The following is a 26,954-nucleotide window of genomic DNA, read 5'->3' as shown; positions in this document are numbered from 1 at the left end:
AACTAAGACATTTAGGCAATGTCTCAAGCGTGGCCAAGTAGACAAGGCACTGTCGCTGTACAGTGAAGAACTTAATTCATGTCCAAATGATCCACAGATTTTCACAAGTAGAGCCTCAACCTACTTAAAAAGTGCACAGCAAAAGAAAGCAATTTCGTCTAAACTTGTTATTGTTGGAACTTGCATTAACCGATGCTGAAGCTAGCCCTGTCTGGTTGCTCGGTTACTACTTCAAGGCAGTAAGCTTGTCAGGGCTAAACAGAAAACAGCAAGCTCTGGCTGGAGCTGCAGTGTTTAAACACTTGAGCTCAGGTCGGGATGTCCCTGAAGTTACTCAACGCTTTGGCGATCTTCAAATGTAATTTGTTCAGAGTTCAGTTGAGCTACCTAGTGTTCTTCAACAGATGAAGAGCCCCGATGGAGTGAATCAAGTGGTTTTAGTAAAAGAAGGCGATTACTTGCTGGAAAGAACTGTTAAAATTCCACAACTGATTGTTGACACTGGTCTAGGTAAAGTGAAAATATCATGCAAGATTGGAGCACCTCTTCACTTTGCACAAGCAGGTCATGTAGAAAATGTCGAAATGTGACAGTCAGCAGGATTCCCCATACTGCATTTCAAATGAAACTGCGGAACATTCAGAAGTGATATCTCTGGCCACTCCCCCAGGGTACGAACACATTAATAGCGAGTGCAAGGTGAATTGATTAACTCTTCACTTTACTTCCAGTGCAGTACGTCGTGCGTAAACCGGTGGTTGGAGTTTGCATCGAATGATTTGGAACCTGTCGTCAGCTGCTATACAATGTATATGTTTGTTTGCTTCAACGGGACAGCAACTGTAGCAAGGCTGATGATATACACAAAGGCCATGAGCTCTTTACAAGAAACTCGCTTTGATTGGGTTTGAGAGCTTTTTTTAACCCGGTGGGTTTTCGTTGACAAACCTCATTTCTCAAATCTCTGTTTAATCTATTTTTTGTTGTTGTGGGGAAATGAAGAAGCTTGAACTTGTAAGCTCTTTAAAACTTTTGTTCTTGAAATTTTTAACCGAGCTCTTAGTGGCTATCGATCGTTAATCGTACATGATTAAATACTCGTTTGCCAAAGTCAAACGTGAAAATAATCTAGCTTTATGCAATCAAAGCAATAACAGTAAGAAATAAATCAACATTAAGTAGGAAACAGAATCTGTAATGTATACATTAAGTGTTTGGTTTTTACTGCTTTAATTTCGAACTCTTTTGTAAGCCTTGAAGATTTAACATAATAAAAAAGTGCGAACGGATGGTATCTTTACGTGGATCTTGCGTGTGTTGGAGTCTGTGGACGCGGGTGCTTTCCATTGTGTCAAAAATTCCGGAAATTTTGGTCGAAAGTCAAATGGAAAGGTCCGTTTTGGGTCGGTCCGACAGGAATATTCGCGAGGTGGTCTACCAGTCGGACCGAAATTTGTCGTTCTATTGACAAATCATTCTCTTCAGTAGATTTTAATTTATGTGGGGGATTGAGGAAACGAATAGAAAATGGTAAGAGCCATTCCTTTCAGTTGACCTCGCTTAATGACTGGTCGGTCTGACACAATGGAAAGCACCCTGTAATTTTGTGCCATGCGTTTCTCGTTACCAGAGCCTCCTGTCCCTATAAGCCAGTAGAGAGACGAAACCGTCCATATTTTCAGAAATGAAACCAGCGTATAATTAGTGAAAATCTTAGTCCAAGAAGTTAGCCCATCAAATTATGTGTCTGCAGAGCCACCTTTTCCTTGCGCCGAGGGTCGCGCCGAGGCCCTGCCGGCTAAGAGGGACAAGCGACACTGGGGACGACAATGGTGCCATGTTGGGGAGCTTGGACACTAGCATATCAAAATGTGCTGAAATTAAGCAGGGGTTTAACGATGGAAGCGAACTTCCTAGCTCTCTGATACCTAAATCTGGTGACCTGCAAGGAATGTAAGATGTAAGTACTGTTCATTGAAAAGTTCATCCTTAAAAGTGCGTGTACAAGATTGTTAAGCTGAATTTTCTTATGCGTTATCAGTGAAAAGAACTTTAGAATGATTCGGTTGAGTCTCTGGCATGTCAGTTTCACCGGAAGTTCAGACGTCGTACTTCTGCCGTGCCGAACTAAATTCAGAAATAAAGTTCGACAAAAACACGGCGGAAGCACGGCGTCTGAATCAAACTTCTGAATTAAGTTTGCAAGTGATTAAGTTCGACAAACTCTGCCGTGCTACACGCCTCTGGACACTCTGGCACGGCAGCGATTCAAACGTCGCGCCAAACAAAATTCATAAATTATATTAACGTATTTTGGCGGGATTGCGTTCCCAGGGGGAGGTAGGATGAGAATTGTTACGAAGCCTCTGTAAATCCTGATTTTGGTTCGATTCTGGGACAACGTCTGAATAAGAGTTGTTTACCTGCCGTGGTACAGTCAATCCTAATTGCAATTTAGTTCGGTACGGCAGTAGCACGACGTCTAAACTGGCCCTAAAAACATTTTTGATCAAAGTTTCGTCATTCAATCTGCACATTACCAGCATTCTTGGAATCTGTTCACGATCTTTGCTCGATGCAAGTCAGTCCTTTCAAAATCATTTCATTAACTGCTATGGTGCGTTCTGTTAAGATCTGAGAATTCTTTAACCGAGTCAGTTATAAGATACCAGGCACTCAGTTGATGTGTTCTATAAATTCGAATAACTTAGCATATTAATTTGTCGTTGCATCCATAATGAAGTGTGTTGTCATTAGTCGTAAAGTTCATACTGAGAACTAAACAATTTAAAAACGCTGCGTCTATAGGTGAATCTCTGCTGACGTCATTGTTGACATTTTTCCTCATTAACATACGACTTTGCGTATAGAAGGCATCATGCTAGACACGATTTTACTGGAAAAACTTAAAGAGCTTGTGAAACTTAGTAAGTGGTGACGTTTTTGGCTCTTTGAGTGTAATATTGGAGGAGAAATTGGCTTTCAAAAACATCAAAATTTCTGTGTGGCAAAAGCGCTGATGAGCTCATACATTCTTTGTAAAATTTTGAGTTTTTAAACCCTCGTTGCACAAAAAGTATTCAATACATCGCACTCAAATTCCTTGAGACAGTTAATCGTGCTGTGCCCTTTCAGTATTCAGTATTAATCTCTTTGTAGCTCCATCAGAAACTGTATCACTTATGGTAATGAGGCAAATATTGTAAACAAAGATTCTCCTATATCTACGGCAGCCGGACAAGTTTTTCAAAATACTGCGTGTCTGGCAGTCAAAATTAATTTTTTTTAAATTTTGGTTAATAATATCAAATCCTTGTTTATATATACGGCTGAATACTTCACTATTTCCACTGTAGTGTGAATTTTGGCGAGCCTGGCACCTGGTATACTGGGATTTATAATGTAGACTAAATGACCAGCAGTCAAAACTTTTTTTGTACTTTAAATGTGATTGACTAGTCAACTGTTCCAAAAGCGTAGGTTTGACAGGTAGAAAAACACTTTCATTTGTCAGTGTATGGTAAGTATACTGCACCAAAGCCGATACAGCTTAGTATCAGCATTTAGGACTTTGTATATTGTTACCTTTGTATGTATTTGTTTTTGCAATTTGAACTGTTATGAAATCAGGGTTATTCTTATTTATTTACTCTTATTGCTGCTTACTAGTCAACAGTTTGTTCCAGTACAGTGAACAAAAGTTGAGCCGTATAAAATTAACATGAAAATTAGAAACCGCACTTCTTTGGCTGATGTCGTTGATCAGATTCGTCAGTTAGTCATTCTGATACCGTTATTTTGATTAATCAAGACTTTTCTTGGAAATCACTTCTCGAATTAGCACCAAACTTCTCCTCAATGATTGTTTTCAAATTTTCTTAATTCCAGCTGCGTCGCTTAATGAAAAAGATCTTACCGCTCTGCTGACCACGAGAAAATATTTCTGTTCTGTTTCACCAAAAACAGTTTTGGTCCTGTGAAGTGTTTGTTACATGAAAAATGTCACACCATGGGAAGGGATGGGAAGAGAACAAATTTTTGAATTTCATTTGGCACACTAAATAAGTCTAGATATTAGTTCAATAGTTAATCTTTCAATGACTTTGGGACTCTTACCAACGTAAAAAGAAAAGGGTGAGCTCGTCACGCTAGCTTAAAAGGTTTCTGCCACTTTGTTTTAGTTATTGTGTGGTGAGATCATTTTCAGCCCAAAACTAATTAATAGAAGTTAACTCTTATATGAGGTATATGGGTATATTGCACCTTGTGGGTTTCGTGCATTTTCATTTTGGCCTTTTCTCTCTTTTTTTTTTTTGTTCCCCTTCTCACTGAACTATCACATCTTGAAAAGTCACGCTCATCATTTCCGCATTAATTTGACTCAAATTTGAAATTTTAGTCTTACAAAGAAGACACAGGATGATGACTACAAGTTGGGTAGCAGTGCTTGACAAAAAAGAACACAAAAACTGGGTGACAGTTGGATGTGCCCTGAACATAGCCAAAAATGGAATTGCATCACTAATCCAAGGGAAAATGGAGGCTTGGTACCAGTCCCTCATTTCCAGTCCACCTTTGCAATCACTTCCTCCATGTGCTTGTGCGGCTGGCTCTTCAAAGTGTGGTACTTGCGTCAAGTGGGAGATGGAGCTGAAGCGTCATCACAAGTCCGGGCGACCAAAGATTTGCTGTGATAACAGTGACAGAAATCAATGGGGTTCTCCAACTGGAGCGTGGGAGATAGCAAAAATCTTTATGCCAACTCTTGGAACGCGAAAAACACATGTCATTGACGCGGAGACCACAGATATTGGTGGCCTGTTGAACCTATTAGAGTGGTGTCCTTTTATTCACCCTCCAGTCAGTCGAACGGTTTTGACTTCGGCACGAGACCAGTGCAGGAATCACTGGGCGCATGCTCCAAAGCAAGAACTTCAAGATGCAGATGTCAACACCATATTTGGTCACCTTAATAGCCTGCTAAATGACCCAGTCTTCAGCTCTGACAAAGACGCCCAAAAATCGTCCAAAGATTTGCAAGATGTAAAGACAAACGGTCTGGTAAGCGTCATAGATTCTGAAGCTGAGGCTCTTCATTTACTCCGTCAGTCACTGGTTGCAGACTTGACCAAGTGCCGAGATGATTTGGATGCAGAGACAAAGAACCTGGCTAAAGTAAAAGAGCAAGGTGATTCAAACAGTGAAGAGATTACCAAGTTAAGACAGCAGCTGGATACTGAAGTAATCAACCTTCAGCAGAAAATATTGACAGTCTCAAATACTGTTGAAGATTTCAATAGGCAACTTAATGTGCGAGACGATCTGCAAGGAGTCTGTGACCTTATCAGTGAGGATGTGGAATACTTGAAAAGTGGAGTGCAGAATGTTGTTATGGAACAAGCTATTGTGAAATCTCAAGTATCACACTTAGAACAAAACCTCTCAAGCATGACCAACCAGGCAGCCACAAACAGAACTGCAATTTCAGGTTTACAGAGAGAAGTATTCAAAGTCAAGGAGACGTTGACAGTGAAACCCTTGCAGGAACAGAACATCGATGATAGCGAGGCAATATGCACTGCACCAGCAAGGTTGACATCGTTCACAGGCCGTGAGACAGCTTTGGCATGGTTGGAACAAAATCTAACCCCACAACATAGTCGTGAAAATTGTCCAGGGACGTCCTGTTTTACTAAAACTGTATGTGGGCTTGGAGGATGTGGCAAGACTTCTCTGGCTGTAGAATTTGCTTGGAAATGTAAGAATTGCTTCCCAGGTGGCGTGTTCTGGATCAATGGTGAAAGTGATGAAAACATCAATAAATCAGTTGTAGAGAACCTTGCTCTTCTGAATATCAGTGGCTCAACAAGTGAGAAAGTCGACGATACCCTGAATAGATTTTTATCCTTTTTATCCAAGAAGAAACAAAAATGGCTTCTGGTAGTGGATAATGCAGATGAACTGGAAGATAAAACGTGTCCTACAGGCGTGAAGAAGATATGTAAAGGGTCTTGGCAGCGAAATGGCAGCATACCCAAGCATGGACACATACTGCTCACAACAAGGCAAACTGTGAAAGAGACGAAAACGTTCTTGAAACTCTCAACTGGTGACTGCCTGGAGCTACAATGTTTCAGTGAAAAAGAGGGGGCAGTGTTCCTAATGCAAAGGACCGGTGTTAAGGGAAAAGCCCTCGACCAGGAAGCAGTAAATCTAGTGAATGAGCTGGGAGCTCTTCCATTGGCTCTCGAACAAGCAGTCGCCTATATATCTGCCCTTCCTATTCCTTGCAGTTTCAAAACGTACCTTGACAAGTACAGAGCTGTTAAACTAAGTCTCTTGGAGCAACAGCCGGCCACAGCACTAAGTATAGAGGCACACCATCGCCTATCGGTGCACACAACCTGGCTGATGAATTTTGAATTTGTTCGAAACAAATCGCCTGCTGCCGCCACCATGATGCAAATTGCAGCCTTTTTAGAAACTGACGAGGTTCCTATTGATGTCATCAACCCAGGCTTCCCTGAATTGGAACAAGTGGAATTGAGAGAGAGTGCACGTTCTGAAATTGATATTGCTGCCATCCTTAAAGTACTATCTTGTAATTCCCTTTTCTCAGTAGACCAGCAGAGTAGAGTTTTTGGTACGCATAAGCTCGTTCAAGAAGTGGTCAGAGAAAGCCTCACCAGGTTGACGAGGATAGAAACAATGGTGGCGGCCACTAGAGTTCTTCATTTTGCATTGGAAAGGATGATTAACAAGCATTGCAGCCACGAGCGTGCTAAACCTTTCTATTCATTCAATCTTTCAGAAATGAAGGACCAAGCAAGGAACATTCTCATTGCTTTTTTATTGAATTTTCGCATGTTGAAGAATCATATGGAGGGAGAAATGAACTTATCGAAAGAAGATGGTATTCCTGCTTTGTTCAATGAAAACACTCTAAGCCTGTGCGCCTTTGCCTGTGATGTAAGCGGAAACGATTTGTCCCTTACTTTACTACATGCTGAACTATTAGAATTCCATTTGAATGTTGCTAAGATGGTGTGTGGGGATGGTGATCCAGATTTTCTTCTTCAAACAATGGTTTCCACAAGCATTGCCAAAAGGAACTGCTTAACACCTGGGTGTCACGAAGAATCAGAGAAGCTGGCAAAAGAGACTGTGCAAAAAATGACCCATTTTGAGAAGTTAGGCTGTACAATATCGAATGGCGCTAAGTGCAGGGTGCTCAAACTTAACGCTTCGTTTTACGCACTGGCAGGTCAGTGGGAAAAGAATTACAAAGCCTTGTTGGAACTTGAAAGGTTGCCACTTTGTAAAGCTGACATTGTAGACCTTCAAATTCTTATAGGAAGAGCTGAAAGATTTGTTTTCGCTGGTAATTTTCAAACTGCTTTAAAACGCTATGAGAGAGCTCTCCAGCTTGCCAGGGAAATTTACCCTTCTGGTGATCACAACCTTCTGACGATCCTTCAGCATATCACCATGTTCCTGTACGACAGACAAGACACAGGAAGCCAAACTGTATGCTGAAGAACTGTTGGATATTGCCAAAAATGTCCATTAGATTCCTGGAAATACTTCACTGGAATGACGTGCGCTCTCTCAGTGTTAAAAGAATTTGATGTTTCTAGGTCAGAGTGTATGTTATTTGCAATCCTGAATGAAAGGTGGCCTCAGATATATAAAGGCGTTATTGAAGGTTGCATGGAACCCAATTCAGTCGTCATTGAGGATGGTAGCGATTTTCACGCCATCGGAGTGCTGGAGGGTCTGCTTAATTGCTTTACAGTAATTACCAACTCTCTTGACAGCAAATGTGCCAAACAAAACTTTGCAAGTGAAAAGGGAGAGGTTTACCTGAGAATTGCACAAAGTTTACTCTCCATTCAGAAACATTTTTACGGTAAGAAGCATCCTGGGCTAAAGCGCACCTATCTATATTTAATAAGAGTACACTGCTTCTTAGGAAATATGAAACAGGTGGCAGAATTCTCAGCACTTTTGAACCAGTGTGAAGAAGCACCTATCCAATTCTACCGAAGCGTAGCTGATTATTGTAATGTGCCTACTCCTAGCACACTCAAGGATCGTGCAAACAATTTTTATTTGGCAGGAAACTATTCGGGTGCGCTGGTTTTATACACTCAAATGTTGAGCCTGTCACCAAATGACGCTAAGTTGTTAACAAACAGATCTGCCTCCTTCATGAAATTGTCGCAACAAAGCTCACCCTTAGCGCAAATCATGATGATCGACCTTGCACTGCAGGACGCTCAGAATGCAATAACTTCAGATCCCTCCTGGGTGAAGGGTTACTACTGGAAAGCTGTCTGTCTTGCTCACCTTGGCGAGCGAGGTCCATCACTAGCTGCAGCAGCTGTTGCCCATCATCTGTTTCCGTCAAAGTACACAAAAATCCCTGCAGTTGAGGATCGCTTTGGAAACTGCAATGCAGAGATAGTTGCAACAGTGCAGGAACTTCTTCGGGCCAACGAAAGAAGAGATACTCGGAATCTAGTGATTGTCGTGAAAGAGGGAAGATACGAGTTATCAAATCCTTTGAAACTTCAGGACAATACAGTGATGGTTGGACTTGGGGAAACCCAGATTACCTTCTCACAAGGAATGCCACTGAAGGTTAATAAAACTGTCTACGTGGAGAACATAACACTGTCGCCCTCAATAGAGGCAGTCTCAAAGCTGAAAGAGAAAGCTAAAGGATGTCTCAATCGTGGCCATGTGGACGAGGCACTATCTCTGTACAGTGAAGCACTGAATTCATGTCCAAATGATCCACAGATTCTCACAAGCAGAGCCTCAACCTACTTGAAGTGTGCAGAGCAAAAGAAAGCAATTCTGTCTGAGCGTGTGTCATTGTTGGAGCTTGCATTGAATGATGCTGAAGTTGCAATCAAAGCTAACCCTGTCTGTTTGCTGGGTTACTTCTTCAAGGCAGTAAGCTTGGCAGAGCTGGACAGAAAACAGCAAGCTCTAGCTACAGCTGCAATGTTTAATCACTTGAGCTTGGGTAGGGACGTCCCTGAAGTTACTCAGTGCTATGGGAATCTTCAAATGCAAGTTGTTCAGAGTTCAGTTGAGCTATGCAGTGTTCTTCAACAGGTTAAGAACCCTGGTGGAGATGGAGTGAATCAAGTGGTTTTGGTAAAGGAAGGCGAGTACTTGCTGGAGAGAACTGTTGAAATTCCACAACCGATCGTTGTGGCTGGTCAAGGTAAAGTAAAAATATCATGCAAGATTGGAACACCTTTTCACTTTGCACAAGCAGGTCATGTAGAAAATGTCGAAATTTTTGCAAACTGTGACAGTCAGCAGAAGTCTCAAGACCTCATTTCAAATGAAACCCAGGGACAGCCAGAAGTGATATCTCTGGCCACTTCCACAGGTTATGAACACATACAGTGATAGCAAGTGCAAGGTAAATTGATTAACACTTTTACTTCTAAATAATGCAGTACATGCTACATTAATCGGTCGCTGGAGCTTGTATTGAATGATTTTGAACCTGTCGTCAGCTGCTTAGCCTGTATGGCAGGTGTCCAAAGGGGAAGGAGAGAAGAAAACTAGAAGCGTGAAACACTCTCCCAAAGGTTTCCCCCTAGCCCTCCCCTTTAATTGCCGGCTACACAGGCTATCAGCTGCAATACACTGTATACTTGTTTTTTACTGTCTTTGCTACACCGAGACAGCAAGTGTAGAAAAGCTGATGATAAGATAACCAGATGGTCATGTGCTTTTCACAAGAAACTCACTTACATTGGGGGTGTGAACTCTTTTTGACCTAGTGAGTTTTCGTTGACAAACCTCCACAGTTTTCAAAATTGTGTTTGATCTATTTTTTTGTTGTTGTTGTTGTTGTGTGGAAATGAAGAAACCTGAAGTTGAACATAGGGAAACATAAAAGTCATAAGTCATGTGACAGCCATCAAATTATGCAAGTAAACAAGCTGATCAATTCAAAATAAATGAATAAGTAGTAATAATTAGCAGCTGCTGAGAAAAGAATAAGGAACTGCTCGAGCTACATGTACGGCTATTGATGCTGCTTCTCACAGCGTTTAATACCGGTACTCAGGCTGCTCAAATAGAGACATAGGAGTAATGTAAGCCCTGTGTTTGTGAGATCAAAGACTTGAACAATACACCTTTTTAGCGTGGGTGGTTTGTTGCCACCTTTCAGGCCATGTGATGTTATTCTTGAGAATTTGTTGCTTTCAAATCGTCAAATAGTCATGTATTTATGAAAGAATAATATCTTTAGATGGATAAAAGAGCAGTTCACTAAAGAACATCATATGGTCTGTAATGAGAAAACAAACCACCCAAGCTAAACGTTTCCTATTAGATTGAGTTGTTCTTGTAAAAAAAGCGAGTACTTAGTTGGAAATTATAGTGTTATTGTTACTATTAAACAAGGTTTGTTGGTAAAAATGTCAGAGTAACCAGGATTACAAATCATCTTGTCTGGAAATGTTCTCTGATTAAGAATTTGTAAGTAGTCACAGAGCTTTAAGCTTCCTACAAAGACTCTCTTTGGGCTCATCACGCAAGGAAGATTGTGTGACGAACCCAAAGAGCATCTGCATAGGAGGCTACAGAACTTTCTGCTTTCAGACTTTAAAAACTTGAGCTAGCGATACAACCGCCATTGTCACACCAACAATATTTTTCGAGAATACAGTTTGGAGACCAAGCGTTCTTTGATTTGGCCAAAGGTGTTTGAACAAAGCAGACAACCTTGAAAACATCTGAGTGTCTAAAGCTGGTCTTTTGTGACTTATGGACTCTAGTTCAATATAATCTTTAATAAATGTTTTCTGGGTTAACGTTCTTAAGGTAGCGCTTGTTGGATGGTTTTGCTAGATCATGATGCACGTCCTCCCAAATTCACTTGAACCTCCCATAAGCAAAGCCTTCCTTTCTTTTGGTCAAGTGGTGGGCAAAAGTCTATTAGATCAAAACTAGGCCATTTCCGAGTTGCCTTTTGCCTCTGTGTCAGAGTCTTCATGCAAAACCATTCATATGGAAATGTTTTCCCTTACAGGTTCATTTTGATGCAAATCAAACTCATTTTCATGCGAAATGTTTTGCACTAATACTTGTTTTGAAACAGAAGTACAAGGTAACTTGGAGATGGTTTATTTGGTATTATTTGAGGTAATTGCTAACAGAGGGAAGACAACATTGACTTGCAGCCTGCAGTCATTTCAGGGGCTTGCAGCCTGCAATCCAATGTTCTCTGAGTGATTTTGTTGTCTTGCTGTTTGGTTTCATTCGTTTACAGTAGGTCAGTGCAGAACAAGTGTCATTGTATAAACAAGACTCCATATGGCACAGATATTTGTCCGTGGACATTACCTGTTCCAAGAAGTGAACAGTTTTCCAAGAGCATAGCACAAGGATAACTGTGAGCTTTGATGAACAGATAATGTCCAAGGACAAAATTTAATGTCCAAGCATATTTCATTTTTGCACCAAATGGAAACTGTTAATCCTGCCAAGATTTTTCACAACACAGGCAGTTTTGAGAATTGGAGAATATCACTCGGATATTCCCCAGATCATAGTTAATGGAGGGGAATGGTTTTTAAGCCCGGCAAACATCAAAGGAACAAACTAAGATCCCCAGATTTACGTTGGAAGGTCCATGACCATGCACAATCTATTGTTTTGCATTCATACACTATGCATGAGTTTCGTAACCAAAACGTTTCTATTGGTTAGTTCCTCAGTCAGTAGTAAACAACTATAATTGTGTCTTGTGCACAGTCAAGGCCAAAAAAGAAAACACAAACATACAACAAAGAACTTTGTCGAGTTTCATAACCATTCCCCTCTATAAACTACACCCAGATTTAGCTGGGGCATTCTGGCATTCAGTCATGTGATGCATTTAGACCAATCCCGTGCAAGCAAAAACATTTGATGGGTTATAAGAAATGATAGCCCATGACTCAAGTGTGTGATTATCCAGCCAGACAAGTGCACTAATGGTCTGGGCATCAAAGATTTCAAACTTTGATTCAACCTGGGGTAAGAAACAACTTTTGAACAAAATAACAATTCTTGGTCAAGGAGCACTAGAAAAGAAAGCGTTTTTCCCTTCCTAACCTTATCTTGTCCCTGAGTGGTGCAATTTTAAGCTTACTTGACAAGCAAGGATTGTGAATTTGAGGGAAACGATTACATTTGCAACACATGCTCATCTCTACCACAGTTTTCCCCAGCTATTCCCTTAAATCTGCATCTGAGCTTGTGCATAATATTATTCTGGATCATCATCCAGATGCAACAGAGCAACACTGACTTTCAAAGGGAACTTTAAGTGTTACAATCATGAGTAATATTATTAACTCTGATCTCTGGAAATAAGAGTCTTTCAAAGATACATATATTATATTTAACCTTTTTGAAAAAAAGTTGAAAATTGGAGCCTTGTGCTTTATTCATGGGAAACAGTCAACATCAACTAAACTACACATTAAACAAGCTTCAGGCATGTTTATTCAAGACATTCATTTAGAGTTACAAATTTGAATCTGATCAAGATTCATCTTCTCCCTCCTCATCTTCATCTTCATTATTGATCTGGAAGTACCGCAGCTCATAAGTCGTCTGCGCTGAGGATACAACTCGCAGCCAGTCACGTAAGTTGTTCTTCTTGAGGTACTTCTTTGTAAGATACTTCAAATACCTGTGACAAAGAAACAAACTACTTGTTACTTGACCATCTACATGTATCCATTACACCTCTAGTGTCAGCTTACGAGAGTTTTGACTGTATCAGGAAAGACAAGAAGACAAGAAAGATACAGTTTGTTTGGGGCCAAGTACTCTATATTGCTGGAGCTTATCTGTGGTTTCTGTGGCATTAAGTAACTAGGATTATTTCTACTCCCCCCTGGATGGAATGCTAGGCCATCTCAGGGTTACCCCAACATTAAATTCACTGGTACCCATTTATACAACTGAGTGGAGAGATACAGTGAAAGTTAGGTGTCCCCCCCCCCCCCCCCCCACAAACACACATGGCCCTGGCCAAGGTTTGAGCCCAGACTACTTGATCCTCAGTCCTCTGTACCAATTACATGCATTAGGGCATTGAGAGGTTGCATCTCCCAGCCTGACGTGAAAGAAAATGGTTTTTCTGCCCCAATAAAGAAATCTAAAGCTACAGTGGCCTTTTGGTTAAGCAATGGAACAACAGTAAAAACGTGACCACAAGGAAAGCCTTCATGATATCAGAAGAACCACAAATCTCTGCACACTTACAACTTATTGTCAGTATACAAGTGAATATATGAAAGATCATATATTGAAACTGCCAAGAAAGATATGAAGACAAGACATGATTGATCATTGCAGTTATATACACAGTACATGTCAAAAACTTGGCTGAGTACAGCAAGGTGGTGTTGCCATACAGTAAGTATGGCAACATGAAGGATTTTTTCTTCAATCTGACTAAAAGTCATACATGTTTGTTAGGCCTTGCTGTGTGTACCAAGCAATCAACTTTATTGAAACACAAAAAGTGCATCACTGCAATATCAACATGTACATGACATGTAGCAGCCGTTTGAAATGTACCAATATTATCAGTTGAGTAAGGTGTGACGAAAGTTTGGTGACCGCGTTATAACGTTCAACTTTTGTTGTTGTCATGGGCAACCGGCTCTTATTTCAGTGGTGTGATGTCGATATTGTTACCATTGGAAACGAGGAAAGTTGCCTGTGGCAACACTGTAATTTTAAGGCCAAAACTTTGTCACCAAAGTTCTGTCACACCTTACTCAATTGATAATCGTAGTAATATCATGCATGTCACAGTCTACTGGAAAGAATATTAGAAAAATCTTGGTTCAAATGGCATCCCTAATCACTGTAGTCCACAGAGTTATCACTCCAAAGAACAAACACCAACAAAGTTCACAACAAAGACAATTAAACTGCAGGCCAACTACCAACATACAGTGTAAATAGACACCATCGGTTGCTTCCCAGTTCCATGTTTGTAATATTTTAAGTTGTCATCAGCCTCACCTCTTGGAGAACGGGATATCTGAAACAACAGTGATTTTATTCTTCTGTCGATCTATGGACAGATCATTGCCAAAGTTGTTGGTCTTGCCACTGACCTTTATTCTCTCATGGAGAAATTGTTCCTGAAAAATAAAACATATTTTGGCACTTAGGGAAGGTAGCCCTAAGCAAAGCAATGCAATCAGGCAAGGGTAATCCCTGCTAACTGTGTATTTAGTATATTTTTCCCTTGAAAAATATTAACTCTAGTAAAGATACTGTTTCCTGACTCTATAGCAGACATGATCAGAAACAAGATACTGAGGCAGAGTCAATGTTTTAGCGATCACAAGGCCAAAGCTTTCCTGCCACATTCACTTGAGAAAGCTGCTGTGACAGCGTCAAAAGCTCATGATTGTTAAAACATTGACTCTGCTTTGGTATCTTGTTTCTGATTAATTTTAAGCCCGTTTAGATCTCTGCAGCATAATTGTCTACCATGTAAATACCGGTAATGGTGATATCTCATCACGACCTGTCTTGAGTCTGGTTTTGATTTCTCTTTCTCCAGTGTTTGCTAATTGAACTTGGATTTTGTAATGCCCCACTTGGCAAGCAACTTTCATTAAAACTGTAATACATGCACCAAGAAGTATTTTCAGCTTTTAAGACATAAAATGAAATTTTATGTGTGTTTGCACAGTTTCTCTGAACTTTAAAATTTATTTTCTCTAGTTCCCTTGGGAAATTGTTTCCGCACAGTGTTATTTTAGGAAACTATTTATATCTTAAAGTGCCTATGAAGTAAAAAATAACTGCTGCTGATTTGAAAGGCTTTTCAAAGTAAAGAAGAATGGCGTTTTCCTTTTTGGAATATCTTTTTTCGTTTTAGAGATATTCACGTTTTTGTATTCTAAGTGATGATGTCATAGGTGGTTCCACTAAAACAGTTCAACACTCAATCAAGAATATCTCTAGAAATATTAAAGCAGTGTTCTTTAATCTTGGCACCAGAAATGTACATCACAAAAGAAACAAAATGACAGCCGTCATGCCATCACCATGACAACAGTTATGCCGCTGGTCCTGTTTTAATTAAAACTAACATTACCAGATTTTTTCTTAAACAAGGATTGTTCTTTAATCTTGGTACCAGAAATGTACATCACAAAAGAAACAAAATGACAGCCGTCATGCCGTCACCATGACAACAGTTATGCCGCTGGTCCTGTTTTAATTAAAACTAACATTACCAGATTTTTTCTTAAACAAGGATCATCCACTCCCAACGATTTAATGGGGAGAGTTAAGACAATATGGGAATCATGTGTGTTCTGAGCAAGACCCTCTGTCCCTTTTCGAAGGGTTGCAAATTGGCATATTTGGTTTTTCACAGAAAGAGACTGGAGTCAAAAGTGTTGCCATGGCAACAACACAGAAAGTGTCATTCTGTTTCTTTTGTGATGCACATTTGTGGTGTTAAGTTTGAAGAACACTGCTCCAATATTTCTAGAGATATTCTTGATTCAGTGTTTACTGTTCAAGTGGAACCACCTATGACATCATCACTTTCCTCATTTGCATAATACAAAAACGTAAATATCTCTAGAACGAAAAAAGATATTCCAAAAAGGAAAACGCCATTCTTCTTAACTTTGAAAAGCCTTTCAAATCAGCAGCAATTATTTTTTACTTCATAGGCACTTTAAGCTTTAAGAAAATGTAAAAGGTACTGTAAAATACCTAAAATCATTCCGGTACAAGGTTTTTGTCCATAAAAAGCTGAAATTGCTCTATTGTCTATTGGATTTAGTCTTATGTCATTTGCATTTGATAAGACTCTCTGCATTAGCCTCAGTTGCACGCTATAATCAAGGACAAAAGTCTTGGGACAAATTTGCACTTGTGGTGCTTTTTCACACGTGCCAAACAAACAGTCACACGTGAATTCAACTACACTTGCTCAGCCCCTTCCCCCACCCCACCTACAATGTTGGACATTTCTCCTGAGTTTCAACATTGTATGGGGTGGGGAGCAGACATGAATTTTGAAAAGGATAACAGTGCTTTTTCAAACTCCATGCATGCAATGATGCAAGTGTCCCAAGGAATTTTGTCCATCATCATAGTTCCAGTCCAATACAGAGAATACAAAAATGGTCCATTCATCAATGAAAATCAAACACACTTTTTTAGAAAATGGTTCCTAAACAACAAGCGTGCCAGACATTAAATGTAGAAATGTTTTCGTACAGTAGTATACTTGGAAAAAACATGACGTAACTTACAAAGTTGGCTACATCCATAATGCCATCTTCAACTGGATGCGTACAGTCCACAGTGAATTTCAACTGTGTCTTCTTCTTCTGTTGCTTCTTTTTCTGTAAACAAAGGCAAAAACAAAGTTGAATTGGACTGGGTTATGTATATTTATGACTGGCATGGCATGATTACAAGAGCTTTCATCTACTGATCGCTCTGCTTACAGTGTAGCTACTCAAAAGAAAATTCTTCATGTAAATACATTTTCAAATGCAGGTTAAGGATGATCATTGGAAATTATGGGGGAGAGGGTTTTCAAAAACCAAAGCTTTTAAAAGAAAGTATGAAGTTAGACTAGAATTTCCAGAGGGATGGGAAGATCAAATCAAGTTTTCTGTGGGAGTGGAGTAGATTTTCTGGAACAAGATAGTTACTTGAGGTGATTAAAAAATCTATGCTTTTCAGCATTGGAAAAGACAACGATTGATCATAGCAATTTTACCAAACCCATCTCGAAAAATTTCTTAAAATTATCGTCAGCTAAAATGTAAGCCTAACCGTTCCCGAACAAAACTATTTCGTAGCCAAAGTTCTGATCACTGTATTTTAAAAAGTCTCTTCCTGCTAAAGTTTATGTCGCACAAGATGGTCGTTACTCATATCAACAGAATCGCTTCATTTTAAACAAGGAAGTCAGACAGGAATAGAAAAAGTTGCCATATTTCTTGCTATTGACCACGTTTGACCTAGACGTGTTAAATTAAACGACAGTTTTTGTTCCACGACCTTCATCGTGTAGACTTCTTTTACGCTAAACAGGGTATCACTTAAGACGAAACAGGCATAAGGCTGTATATAAGTACTATGACTAAGAAATCAGTTTAACCAAGAGCAGGAATTGACTTTTCTACTCAGTTCAATCGTACAAAATTGGTGTGTGTAAAATTTTCGCATACCATGACATTTAGTAAGAAAAGCCTACGTTTTATACCAGCTACACTACCATGAAATGTGTTTAAACTAGCATTACAGGCCTTATATTTTATTTCATAACCTTCGTCGTCTAAATAATACGTTCAGATATCGCAAAATGTTAACATATTTCTCTACAAGTCTTACCGCCGGCATGATGGCTCAAGAGAGAAAGAAAGAGGACACATGCGGCAACGCAGGGGGTACTTCCTCGTCCGCATGCGCGAGGACTGTGCAAAAATCCCGCAGGCTCGTACCGGGTTCAAAATGGCGCCGAGAAGGCCCAGCGAAGAAGAATTGGGAAGAAAATGGGATCGGTGCTTTGTGGACACGACATTTAAAACTGGTATTTTGGCTCTGAATAATCCATAAAACATGTTACCGATTTTTTTTTCTAAATTGTTATTATTTACTTCATTCGCAGTTGGCGGAGCTGTTTTTGGCAGCATATTTTCACTTGTGTTTTTCAAAAGTAAGCTCAATTTTGTACAGTACACTTGCAATAAGCTGGTAAACTTCATGCTATTAGTAGGACACAAATTATAACATGTGCTACCAGGAATACTTTTTTCATAGGTTTTGTGTGTGTTGTGGTATTATTATTATTATTTATCTAAATATTTTTGAAACTTTTATTTTCAAGAATGGCTTTGCGCGCGCGATGATATTGACAAACTAGTACAAGGTTATTGCTCCCCAAATGCAAAAGTAATAGTTATAAGCAGTTTTCAGTGGCTTACTGAAGTACTTTTCATTATGATAAATAATAGAGAAAACCTGTATTTTTTTCTTTTCTGCTCAAATGCCTAAAGAATAAGGTGTAATTTATAATTGGAAGAACTGTATCCTCGGGGTGGGGGGGGGGGGGGGGTACTCCCAGAAAAATCGGGTGGGGGTGTGCGGCCCACTTCCCAAAACCCTTACCCTATTTATGACCAAACCAAAATCTGCGAAATGCCCTACCCTATTTATGACCTGACCAAAAATTCGAAACCCTATTCATGACCTAACCCCTGGACCAAAACCCTGTTTCAGACCTGGGTGATAATTAGTTCCTAGTTCAGACCAATGTTAAATTACCATAAACATAATTTGTGAAGGGCTTTTGTTGATTTTCTCCTCGATAATGATGAAAAAGTAGCTTCTTCATAAAAACATACCCATATCAAGGCTAGAGTGCAAAAACCATACCCTATTTATGACCAGAATGGCCAAAATCAGCTAAAATTGATACCCTATTTATGACCAAAACAGCTGAAAAACCATACCCTTTGGGGCTGCACATACCTATATAGCCCATATAAGGGAGCACCCCCCCCCCCCCCTGGGAACTGTATACATGTTAGGCCCAGGGAAGCTCAGCTTCGAGAATGCTAACAGGGGGGTGGAACTTCACAAGTTATAAACGTCACTGTATACAATATGATTTTTGCATTTGTACAGTGTCCGTATGTAATGTAGGTGCTAACCTAATTTTCTCACGTATTGTGGATGGGTTCAAGAAGATTTTAGAACACTTTTGCACAGATTTTTTCAGCATGTTGTTTACCTCCTGTTGAAGACCAATACCTTTGTTATTTTTTTTAAGGAGCTGCCTGGCCTGTAACATTAGGGATTGGCATAGGTCTAGGTGCTGGATATTCAAACTGTCGACACCAGTTCAATTGGCATGGTCCTCATGGGCCACCATTTCAGAGGCCTGCTTGGGGTAGGCCTTTCTGGGCTGGGCGTGGTAAAGATGGTGAAACACAGGTAGGATGATAGAACAGACAAGAGTTCTGGCTTAGGGAACATTAATTTTTGATGGAGAAAGAGTGGGTTGGACAATTTCCAGGAAAAAGTCCTGCATGGCAAAAATGGCTGAAAAAAAATGTGTAAGGGGAGGCATGAAAAAAAAATTGAACAAGTGCTTCCTACTATACAGGTCCTATTTTTGATATTACAAAATGTTGTAGAAGCTATTGCCCACCAAAAAAAGTCATGCAGAACCTAAGGGTGAGAAAACAATTTCATGCCAAAATGGAAAATCCTTTGCTGATGTTGTGGATTTTGGTACAAGCTAAAATAGAGGAGTTGAGCCATGTTTTTTTCTGAAGAGTTAATCCTAAAAGCTCCCTCAATATGTCAGTGGTTCTTTAAATCTTTCAATAGGTCACATGTCGCATCACATCCTCTTTGATAGCATTGAGCTGCATACAAACAGATATTAAGAGTGGCCACGAGCTCAAACTTTTGCTCTTGTGGCCTGAAACTCTCACACTTTCCCAGTGACTCTTATCAACTCTGTTCAAATCTTCACAAGCATTTTGATGAGAGGTTTCACCCACGCTGTGTGATCCATGTCACCTTTTGTAAATTGATAGAGGTTCCAAATGGAGAGGAAGACAAAGTGATCTGACAGTTCCACAGACTTGGAATCAAATATTGATCATTAGGATGACAATGTGTTTATTTGCAAAGAACTCTTGCAAGACTCATATGTATCTATATTATAAATACACCCATTGAATTGACCCTTGTATGATGCATAAATGTTGAATTTATTTTCATGTTTTCACCTTTCCCTTCTCATCTACAGCCTACAAAACTGTTAGACTCAACCCCTGTGCAACCAGCTGAAAATCAGGAACTAAAGAAAGGAGACTAAACAAGCAAATATTAAAGAGTGCAAAAAATTCCATGGGATGGAAAATGTGCAATAAAGACTTGAAGAACTGATAAAGATCATACAACAAAGCAAAACTAAAGGAGTATCAAGAAATTATCATCACCTGAAACAGTCTTTTCTCTTTCACTCCAAAGCTCAAAATTTTAATTCTTTGTACTGATTGCTACACAAGACTATGAAAGTTAAATGAGAATTTACAGGTTAGTCAAGACAATATTCCTTAGTTGATTCTCGTTCAGTTTTCATAACCCTCCCATTTGTCAATGTATCAAAATTGTTAGTCACTTCAAGTTACTCCATCCACGGTTGATAAACTTGATACATCAGTAGTACTCTGACTGGTATCGTTTGCTGATTTGATCTGTATCTTGAACATCTATGTGCTTGTAGGTTTGTTTCTTGCTTGAAATACATATATGGATGTATGTTGGCTTACATGGAAGGTGAACACAAGAGAAAAGAAAGGGTTGGATAGGTTTTAGTTTTTGAAGTAAATGGACACTCAAGAGCAATGTTTGTCTTAAAATAAATAAAGTGGTAGATGATCAGATTCCAATTTTTATTTAACATCATTTTAGTTCAATGCTGTATTAAGCAGGGATTTTTACAATAGCTGTCAACGCCCCCCCCTCCCCCCCCCCAAAAAAGAGAAGTATTAGCATCATGCTATGTCAAATACAAACAGCCGTTTGAAATCCCTTTTTTACACTACCAACAGATACAACAGGAAGTGATCAATTTGTTTGCACTGCTGCAAACAAACCTTTGTGTATCCACCTCACCAGAGTGTATAGTATCTGATGAGCTGTAAAGAGGATAATACATTGGCATACGTTGGTATGGAATAATCTTTGATTGTTCAACTCGATATCTCATGAGTGAGCACAGCGAATGAGTGAGATATAGAGTTGAACACGAGAAGAGATATTCCATATCCACAAGCAACCATGTATTCTTTTTTTTTATTATATAGAAATACTGATAGCAACGTTTTTGACGATTCTCCAAAGATTTCTGACCACTTTCCAAAGATTCTGCAAAAATTGTGCGAAGGCCACATGAACGTGTCCAAAAATTTCCGAAGATTACCAAAGGTTTCAGAAGACTCTCAAGGAGGATCCAATGATGTTTCAATCATACACCAACAAAATTAATTCAAGTACACTTTAAGGGTCAAACATGATATCAGTGAAGTAATCCATATCTTCACTAGTGAGGAAATGGAAAATGCACCACCTGAGTCCCGGATGTGGTTTTGTATGAATTTTATGAGTGGTGTATTTTCCTGTAAAACACTCGTGTTTATATCATGGCTTTATAACTAATTAAATTTTAAAAAGACAAGACTAGCACAAACTATGCAATGTTGAAACATCATTGTATTATTATTGTTGAGTTGTTCATAGCAGGAAAAAAAAGGTTTACAAACTTACCGGTATATTCATTGCTACAATATTTCACTGCTGCCAAACTGTGCATTTTAGGTATGACATCTACTTAGCTAATACTTGATAAATAGTTGTACTATCACTCCTAGTATCTATTTGTATTCCTACAAGTACCAGTAGGCTAGCAGAATTATGGGAACTATAGGTACAAGCAACAGCAGTGACATTTCTTTGATTATGTACAATGTACAAGCATTTTTTGTCATTTCTCCAATGAACAAAATGATGTTCCTCATTTTTAAATTATTCATAAATGACTGCCCTTCAAGTTCAAAACTTTAACAGAAGAGGGAAAAAATAGTTTTTTCATTAAGTTTGAAGACATTTAACAATATTATTGCAGTATAAGTTCAGCTTCATAGTCTTGAATATGAAGCGCATAAGTAACACGATCTTCTCAAGTCCAGAGCAATAATTATTTACTGTTCACCAGATATTGATTCCTGAGAACTGACAAAAATATCGGGCAAGCATTTATAAATACAATCAAATATTCTGATAATTTTCCAACTTGTCTGTACAATAATTTCTCAATTATTTTACAATTTTGATTTGGTTCCCAATGAAATTCGTAAGATTTCAAAACTACCAAACTACCAAACTGCCTCCACTGCTCTTTTCATCTACTCACAACCTGCATTGCAGGTTTCAGTCACATTTGAATAAATCAAGTCTAAGCTTGTTCTGAGCAACTCAAAATCAAATTAACTCATTGACTGTTTTGACTTCTGTCAGAGGAATACTTTACCAAGTCATCTACCAAACCTGTCCAATTAAAACTATTGAGTACTTAACTACATACATTTATTTTTTAATCTTAGTTCACTATCTAAGCTGGGCATTTGCACTTCCATTACTGCTGCCTATAAAGAAACAGTTTGTTTTAATTCTTAAAGGAGCTACCTCGCAATTTGCACATCTTGAAAAGTGTAGCCTAAATTTTTCAAGTGCATCATTTGTAATCCATGTTAATTTTCTCCATCCTTAACCACCCTTGTTCCTTTACGGTTTACTATTATCTCTATGCAGTTTCTCTATTTCAGTAAAGAACTATTAATATTTTGGCCAAAATAACTCCAAATACAGTGACTGAGCTTCTTCTAAGGACAACAACAAAAAAAGAAGTGAGGAATATGTAATGAATACTTCAAACAGTCTGTTGGGAAAAAAAATACATGGGAAGGTATAATTATTTCATCACTCCAAATGTTAATCACATCACTTGCAATGAGTCATCTCTGATGTCTTGATCCTTCAATTGTCTGTCGGCAGATTGTGTGCAGAACTAATTGGCATGTATACCCTTTGTTGTCATAATTCTGTTTGCCTGTCTGGATCTTTGGGGTCAAAGTTCCTTTTCAGTCTGTCAGGATCTCTTGATGCCATGTTTGAGAAGTCTCTGAACACATCAGTAAATGTGACATCACCTGAAATAAAATAATCCCATACCTTGTATTACAGAAAAGCATTGGTGCCCAAAAACCGATGATGATGTGAACTGGTAATAAGCCCATCAAACAGAAATGCCTGTTAAGACTGATTTTCACTAGCGACATAGTCACAGGTCAGGGTCAAAGTTGTAACAGTGCTTATGGAAGTGTAAGTCATAAGTCGTAAGCAAAGTCTTAAGCTTGAAGGCAATGGAGTTGGAAGAATCAGAACGGTTCCATTATTTCGTTCTGATTCTGTTTACAATTCTGCCGCTTATTATCCAGTGAAAACTGGATTGTCAGAGTCGGAAGCAGAAGCGGAAGAACCTACCAATCACAAGGCCCAGAATCGAACATTGTGATTGGTTTATTCTTCGGCCTCTGCTTCTGACTCTGTCGGATTGATTTTCCCTAGATCATATCACTTCACATTTCCGATTCAGACTACAACTCATTTGCAGCGAAAACCAGCCTTAAGACTGCATCTCGTGCTCACCTTGAATAACCTCATTATCCTCTCTCATTTCCTCATTCAATCTTGCCAGTCTTAACCTGCACAGTTCAAAATGATCTCCATTATGTCAACACCAAATGTGTTTGTAGACATGCACAGCAGTTATCTTACATTAAACACAACCAATTGGTATTATAATGAGCGTGAGGATGGAGGGCGGCAGAATCCTGTGGCAGGGTGCCAGTAGTTTGTAATGGCAGCTTCATTGAATGAGCCAAAAGGGCAAGTTAGAAACTTCACAAACTGTATGCCCTGCCATGTTCAAGAATATTTGGGAGAAGAGCAGCTCATTCCCCATTTTCTGCTTCAAACCTGTCAACAACACGTCAACATACTGAACAGAAGAACCAGTCTGTGTTAACTTACAGGGTGACAATGTCTGCATTGGTCTGTTTCAAAGCGATGGTAAGAGGATCCTGCAGATAAACAACAATAAGACAGTGCAAATATCTACAACCACGCAACTATGAACCACACTGAGCGTATAGATAATATCTCATTGCATGTTTACCTCTACCTTAAATGGAAGAAGACTGACTTAGTTTCAAGCACAACCTTTTATGCTAACATTAATTTCAGCACTACGCAGTGTCTCAAGTTGCCTTTAGCTTAACCCTTCTCCCTACTGAAGGGAAATTCCCTAAACTATTTCATGGGATACTAGTCTCTGTGAAAAACATGATATGTACAATGTAGTAATCCAACAATAATATAGTTACTATCCCCCCCTAGGGGTTTTACTCACATGGAATTGCCAAAATTCTCCTCTGCCAGTAAAATAACTGAGCATATGAAGAAACATTCTAACCTGCTAACTGCCATACTCACCTCACCATTCTCATCAACAGCATGTTGATTACCTCCTCGCTTCAAGAACAGCAGGATTGGCCTGATAATAACCAGGGAAAAAATATGTTAAAATCTTTACCATGACTAGTATTAATTTTAAATCTGGGAAAAAATACAGTTAAGCTTTTCTTTTGTTTGATAACAACAAAAATTTGCCAAGTTTGGAACACGGAGCAAGCAGACAGAACTGGCATGAAAATAATTCTACACTCAGCAGTTATCACTCCATGCTCAGCTTAGTTCACCACTAAAATGCTCTCACTTGCTTGTCATTTCAGCACAACGGTTTCTTTACAAATCCCTTTATCCATAAAAGTCATACACTTTGTGCTATTACTAAATTTTGCTCATTCAGGAACATCTGTTGGACTACTGTAATGAAGAAGAGGAATTACTTCACCCTTAGAGATAACTGGTTTGATTTTTGATCTGCTGAAAATCACTGCACAATATGCCGATCCACAAAATAATTATGATGGCCTTAAGGATGATATAAAATTTACCCTGTCTGTCCCAGCAGAGCTGCATGGTGAAGAGCTCCTCTTCCTCTCTTGTCCTTCTGGTTTATCTTGGCACCATTTTGTAGCAGGAATTCACAAGCTGGTAATGATCCCTGAAGGAAGAACAAAACAAAAAATCAACCATGTGGGGGACTATCCAGAGTTGGGAATAGATTTACTACTCTCTCTGGATGGGTTATCCTCAGTGTTTCACCTGGTTTTCATTATTTTATAAATTTTAAAGTTTGTCATAATGGGTGAAGAAAGGCTCTGTAAGAGCAGAGTGCCTTTCCTTAGAACACAACACAATGACCCTGGTCAGGGCAACAGCCCAGACCTCTTAGTGCAGAGCCCAATACACTGATATTAACTGCATTTCACACATGCCTGGATTGGCTATCAAACTACAATGTAGAGCTACTTGAACTGGAAATTGCAGGTGTAAACTATACATAAACAATAACCTCCATTTGGCCCGAAAATATGCTCGTATATTTGTCTGCAGACATTATCTGTTCCAAGAAGCAAACAGTGAGCTTTGAGGAACAGATGATGTCCAAGGACAAATATCCAAGTGTATTTTCATGCCAAATCGAGGCTATTGTGTTTATCATCCTTCAAATATTTTTTGCACCACACGCAGTTTAGAAAATTGGAGAATGTGACTAAGATATTCCCCAGTTTTGGCTGGGGAATATAGAGTAATGTGACACCTTTGGACCAATTGTGCACAAGCTAAAATATCTGATGGATTCTAAACCTAAATATGGCTCATGTTAAACCTACCCCTAAGACAGACTGGTGAAGTGCTGTTTTGTGTTCATCATCCTCATTTACCCAGTTTACTTTGGCACCTGAAAGCATTTGGAACTTCCTTTAGCCTTGGGTATCATGTAGATCATTGATTTACATTTACCTTCTTTTTGGGAACAAGTCAACTAAAATATTAAGACGTACAGTGTACTGTACCTGTCATGATTAGAAAAATCAGCACATAAAGCTAAACAGAGATTGCAACCAACCTTAAGCACTATAATAATAAGTATTTAAGAAACAGGAAGCATGTACCATGTTTCTGTCGAGTTATAGAGACATGAGTGGAAGTTTGGGAGAATGAGAAATGCTGTGGGAACACCAGCTGTAGGTGAGTGTTTCCACAGCTTTTTCAAGTTCTCCCAAACTTTCACAAAAACAACGCGAGGAAAAAAAGGGAAACAACTTGTTTACTTTGATCATCAAAATGTCAATTCTCTTTGCTCGCGTCAACAGCTTGTGCTAGTTCTGTGTTTCTATCGCGTTATAGAAACATGATTTTTAACCAATCAGCGTGCATATTTTCTTAGGGCTGTTTTCTAAAGAGTGTTTTTACATGACTTCATGGCAGCCATACTGTATCAAAACAATCCTGTAGGAGTTGAACTCTTTTTTAGAATGTATATATTAATAAACACTTTCTGTTGTTTGAATTAATTTGTGTGGCTGCTGGCCATGTGAGGGAAACATTCAATGTATATTATAATATTGTAATATAATTATACATTATTTTTCAAGTGGTGTTTACCTTCAGCAAGTGCTGCAGCCATAAGAGGAAGACTCTTCCACTCTGCAGCTTTGAACAGTAGCTGAGAGTAACAAAAAGAAACTGGCAGTTAAGTGAGTGGAACTCTATAAATAAAACTTCAAGTACCAGCTATACTACTTTGAATTCTCTAATACATGTAAATTTACAATGCAACTACACACAAATGAGCAGTGTTTCAGCCAGAAAATTTTAATTGAGGGCCAATGTGGCCCCTGAAGACCCTTTTTAGGGGCCAATTTTTTAGGAAAAGGGGCAATAAAATAATAATTGATAAAAAATAGTCATCAAATGCAAATTTTTTATCGTCAGGTACTAGTATGAAGGATCCACGAATAACAAGAGAACATTCCATAGATGACGTGGTCAATGATCAAGGGTTTGCAGTGTGTTATGGGGCAATTTCAAATGTGGTCAGCCATTTGGAAGTTTTCCGATGTGAGAGAATCAATACAGGAAAGCAAAAGGGTGGATTGACTTCTTTTCTTATGTTGATTGTTTTAGAGGCAAAGACCTTTCAATATGGTTTTCTAGAAGGACATAATATGAGAAAATAACCGTTACTGATTGTCAACACAGAGAAATGTAGTCCCCATTATAGCGACTAAAACAGAATTTTTGGTTGCCAAGAATGAAATGTTAGTTGCATTGGCACCAGTATCAGTCGCAATTTTGAGCCCTGGGAT

The 26,954-nt window shown here is 39.0% G+C and overlaps 3 protein-coding genes and 1 pseudogene across 4 annotated transcripts in view; 2 read left to right on the top strand and 2 right to left on the bottom strand.

Annotated features, from left to right (window-relative positions):
• The first annotated feature begins 1,218 nt into the window (after positions 1-1,218).
• LOC145482148 (uncharacterized) lies at positions 1,219-12,393 on the top strand (annotated as a pseudogene). Its single transcript, XR_014048725.1, has 2 exons — positions 1,219-1,960; positions 4,400-12,393. The product of XR_014048725.1 is annotated as an uncharacterized LOC145482148 (transcript).
• A 95-nt stretch (positions 12,394-12,488) lies between these two features.
• On the bottom strand, positions 12,489-17,490 carry LOC145482152 (large ribosomal subunit protein eL22-like). Its single transcript, XM_081460756.1, has 4 exons — positions 17,428-17,490; positions 16,335-16,427; positions 14,068-14,189; positions 12,489-12,718 (listed from the first exon to the last, which is right to left on the bottom strand). The coding sequence occupies exons 1-4, from the start codon at positions 17,434-17,436 to the stop codon at positions 12,568-12,570; spliced, it is 375 nt and encodes a 124-aa protein (XP_081316882.1). The 5' UTR covers positions 17,437-17,490; the 3' UTR covers positions 12,489-12,567.
• Positions 17,447-21,639, top strand: LOC145482151 (uncharacterized). Its single transcript, XM_081460755.1, has 4 exons — positions 17,447-17,626; positions 17,705-17,752; positions 18,869-19,032; positions 19,859-21,639. The coding sequence occupies exons 1-4, from the start codon at positions 17,467-17,469 to the stop codon at positions 19,925-19,927; spliced, it is 441 nt and encodes a 146-aa protein (XP_081316881.1). The 5' UTR covers positions 17,447-17,466; the 3' UTR covers positions 19,928-21,639.
• Positions 21,351-26,954, bottom strand: part of LOC145482150 (arf-GAP with coiled-coil, ANK repeat and PH domain-containing protein 2-like) — a 19,225-nt gene continuing 13,621 nt past the window's right edge. The window contains exons 24-30 of the mRNA XM_081460754.1: positions 26,251-26,311; positions 25,476-25,543; positions 24,693-24,802; positions 24,169-24,229; positions 23,707-23,756; positions 23,323-23,378; positions 21,351-22,823 (exon numbers count right to left, since the gene is read on the bottom strand). Coding sequence (XP_081316880.1) covers positions 22,708-22,823; positions 23,323-23,378; positions 23,707-23,756; positions 24,169-24,229; positions 24,693-24,802; positions 25,476-25,543; positions 26,251-26,311 — 522 coding nt within the window. The 3' untranslated portion in view covers positions 21,351-22,707. The remainder of the gene's footprint in view (positions 22,824-23,322; positions 23,379-23,706; positions 23,757-24,168; positions 24,230-24,692; positions 24,803-25,475; positions 25,544-26,250; positions 26,312-26,954) is intronic.

The sequence above is a fragment of the Orbicella franksi genome, chromosome 3 (genome assembly GCF_964199315.1).
Source record: "Orbicella franksi chromosome 3, jaOrbFran1.1, whole genome shotgun sequence".
Classification (NCBI taxonomy): Eukaryota; Metazoa; Cnidaria; class Anthozoa; order Scleractinia; family Merulinidae; genus Orbicella; species Orbicella franksi.
This window is presented reverse-complemented; position numbering and strand designations above follow the sequence as displayed.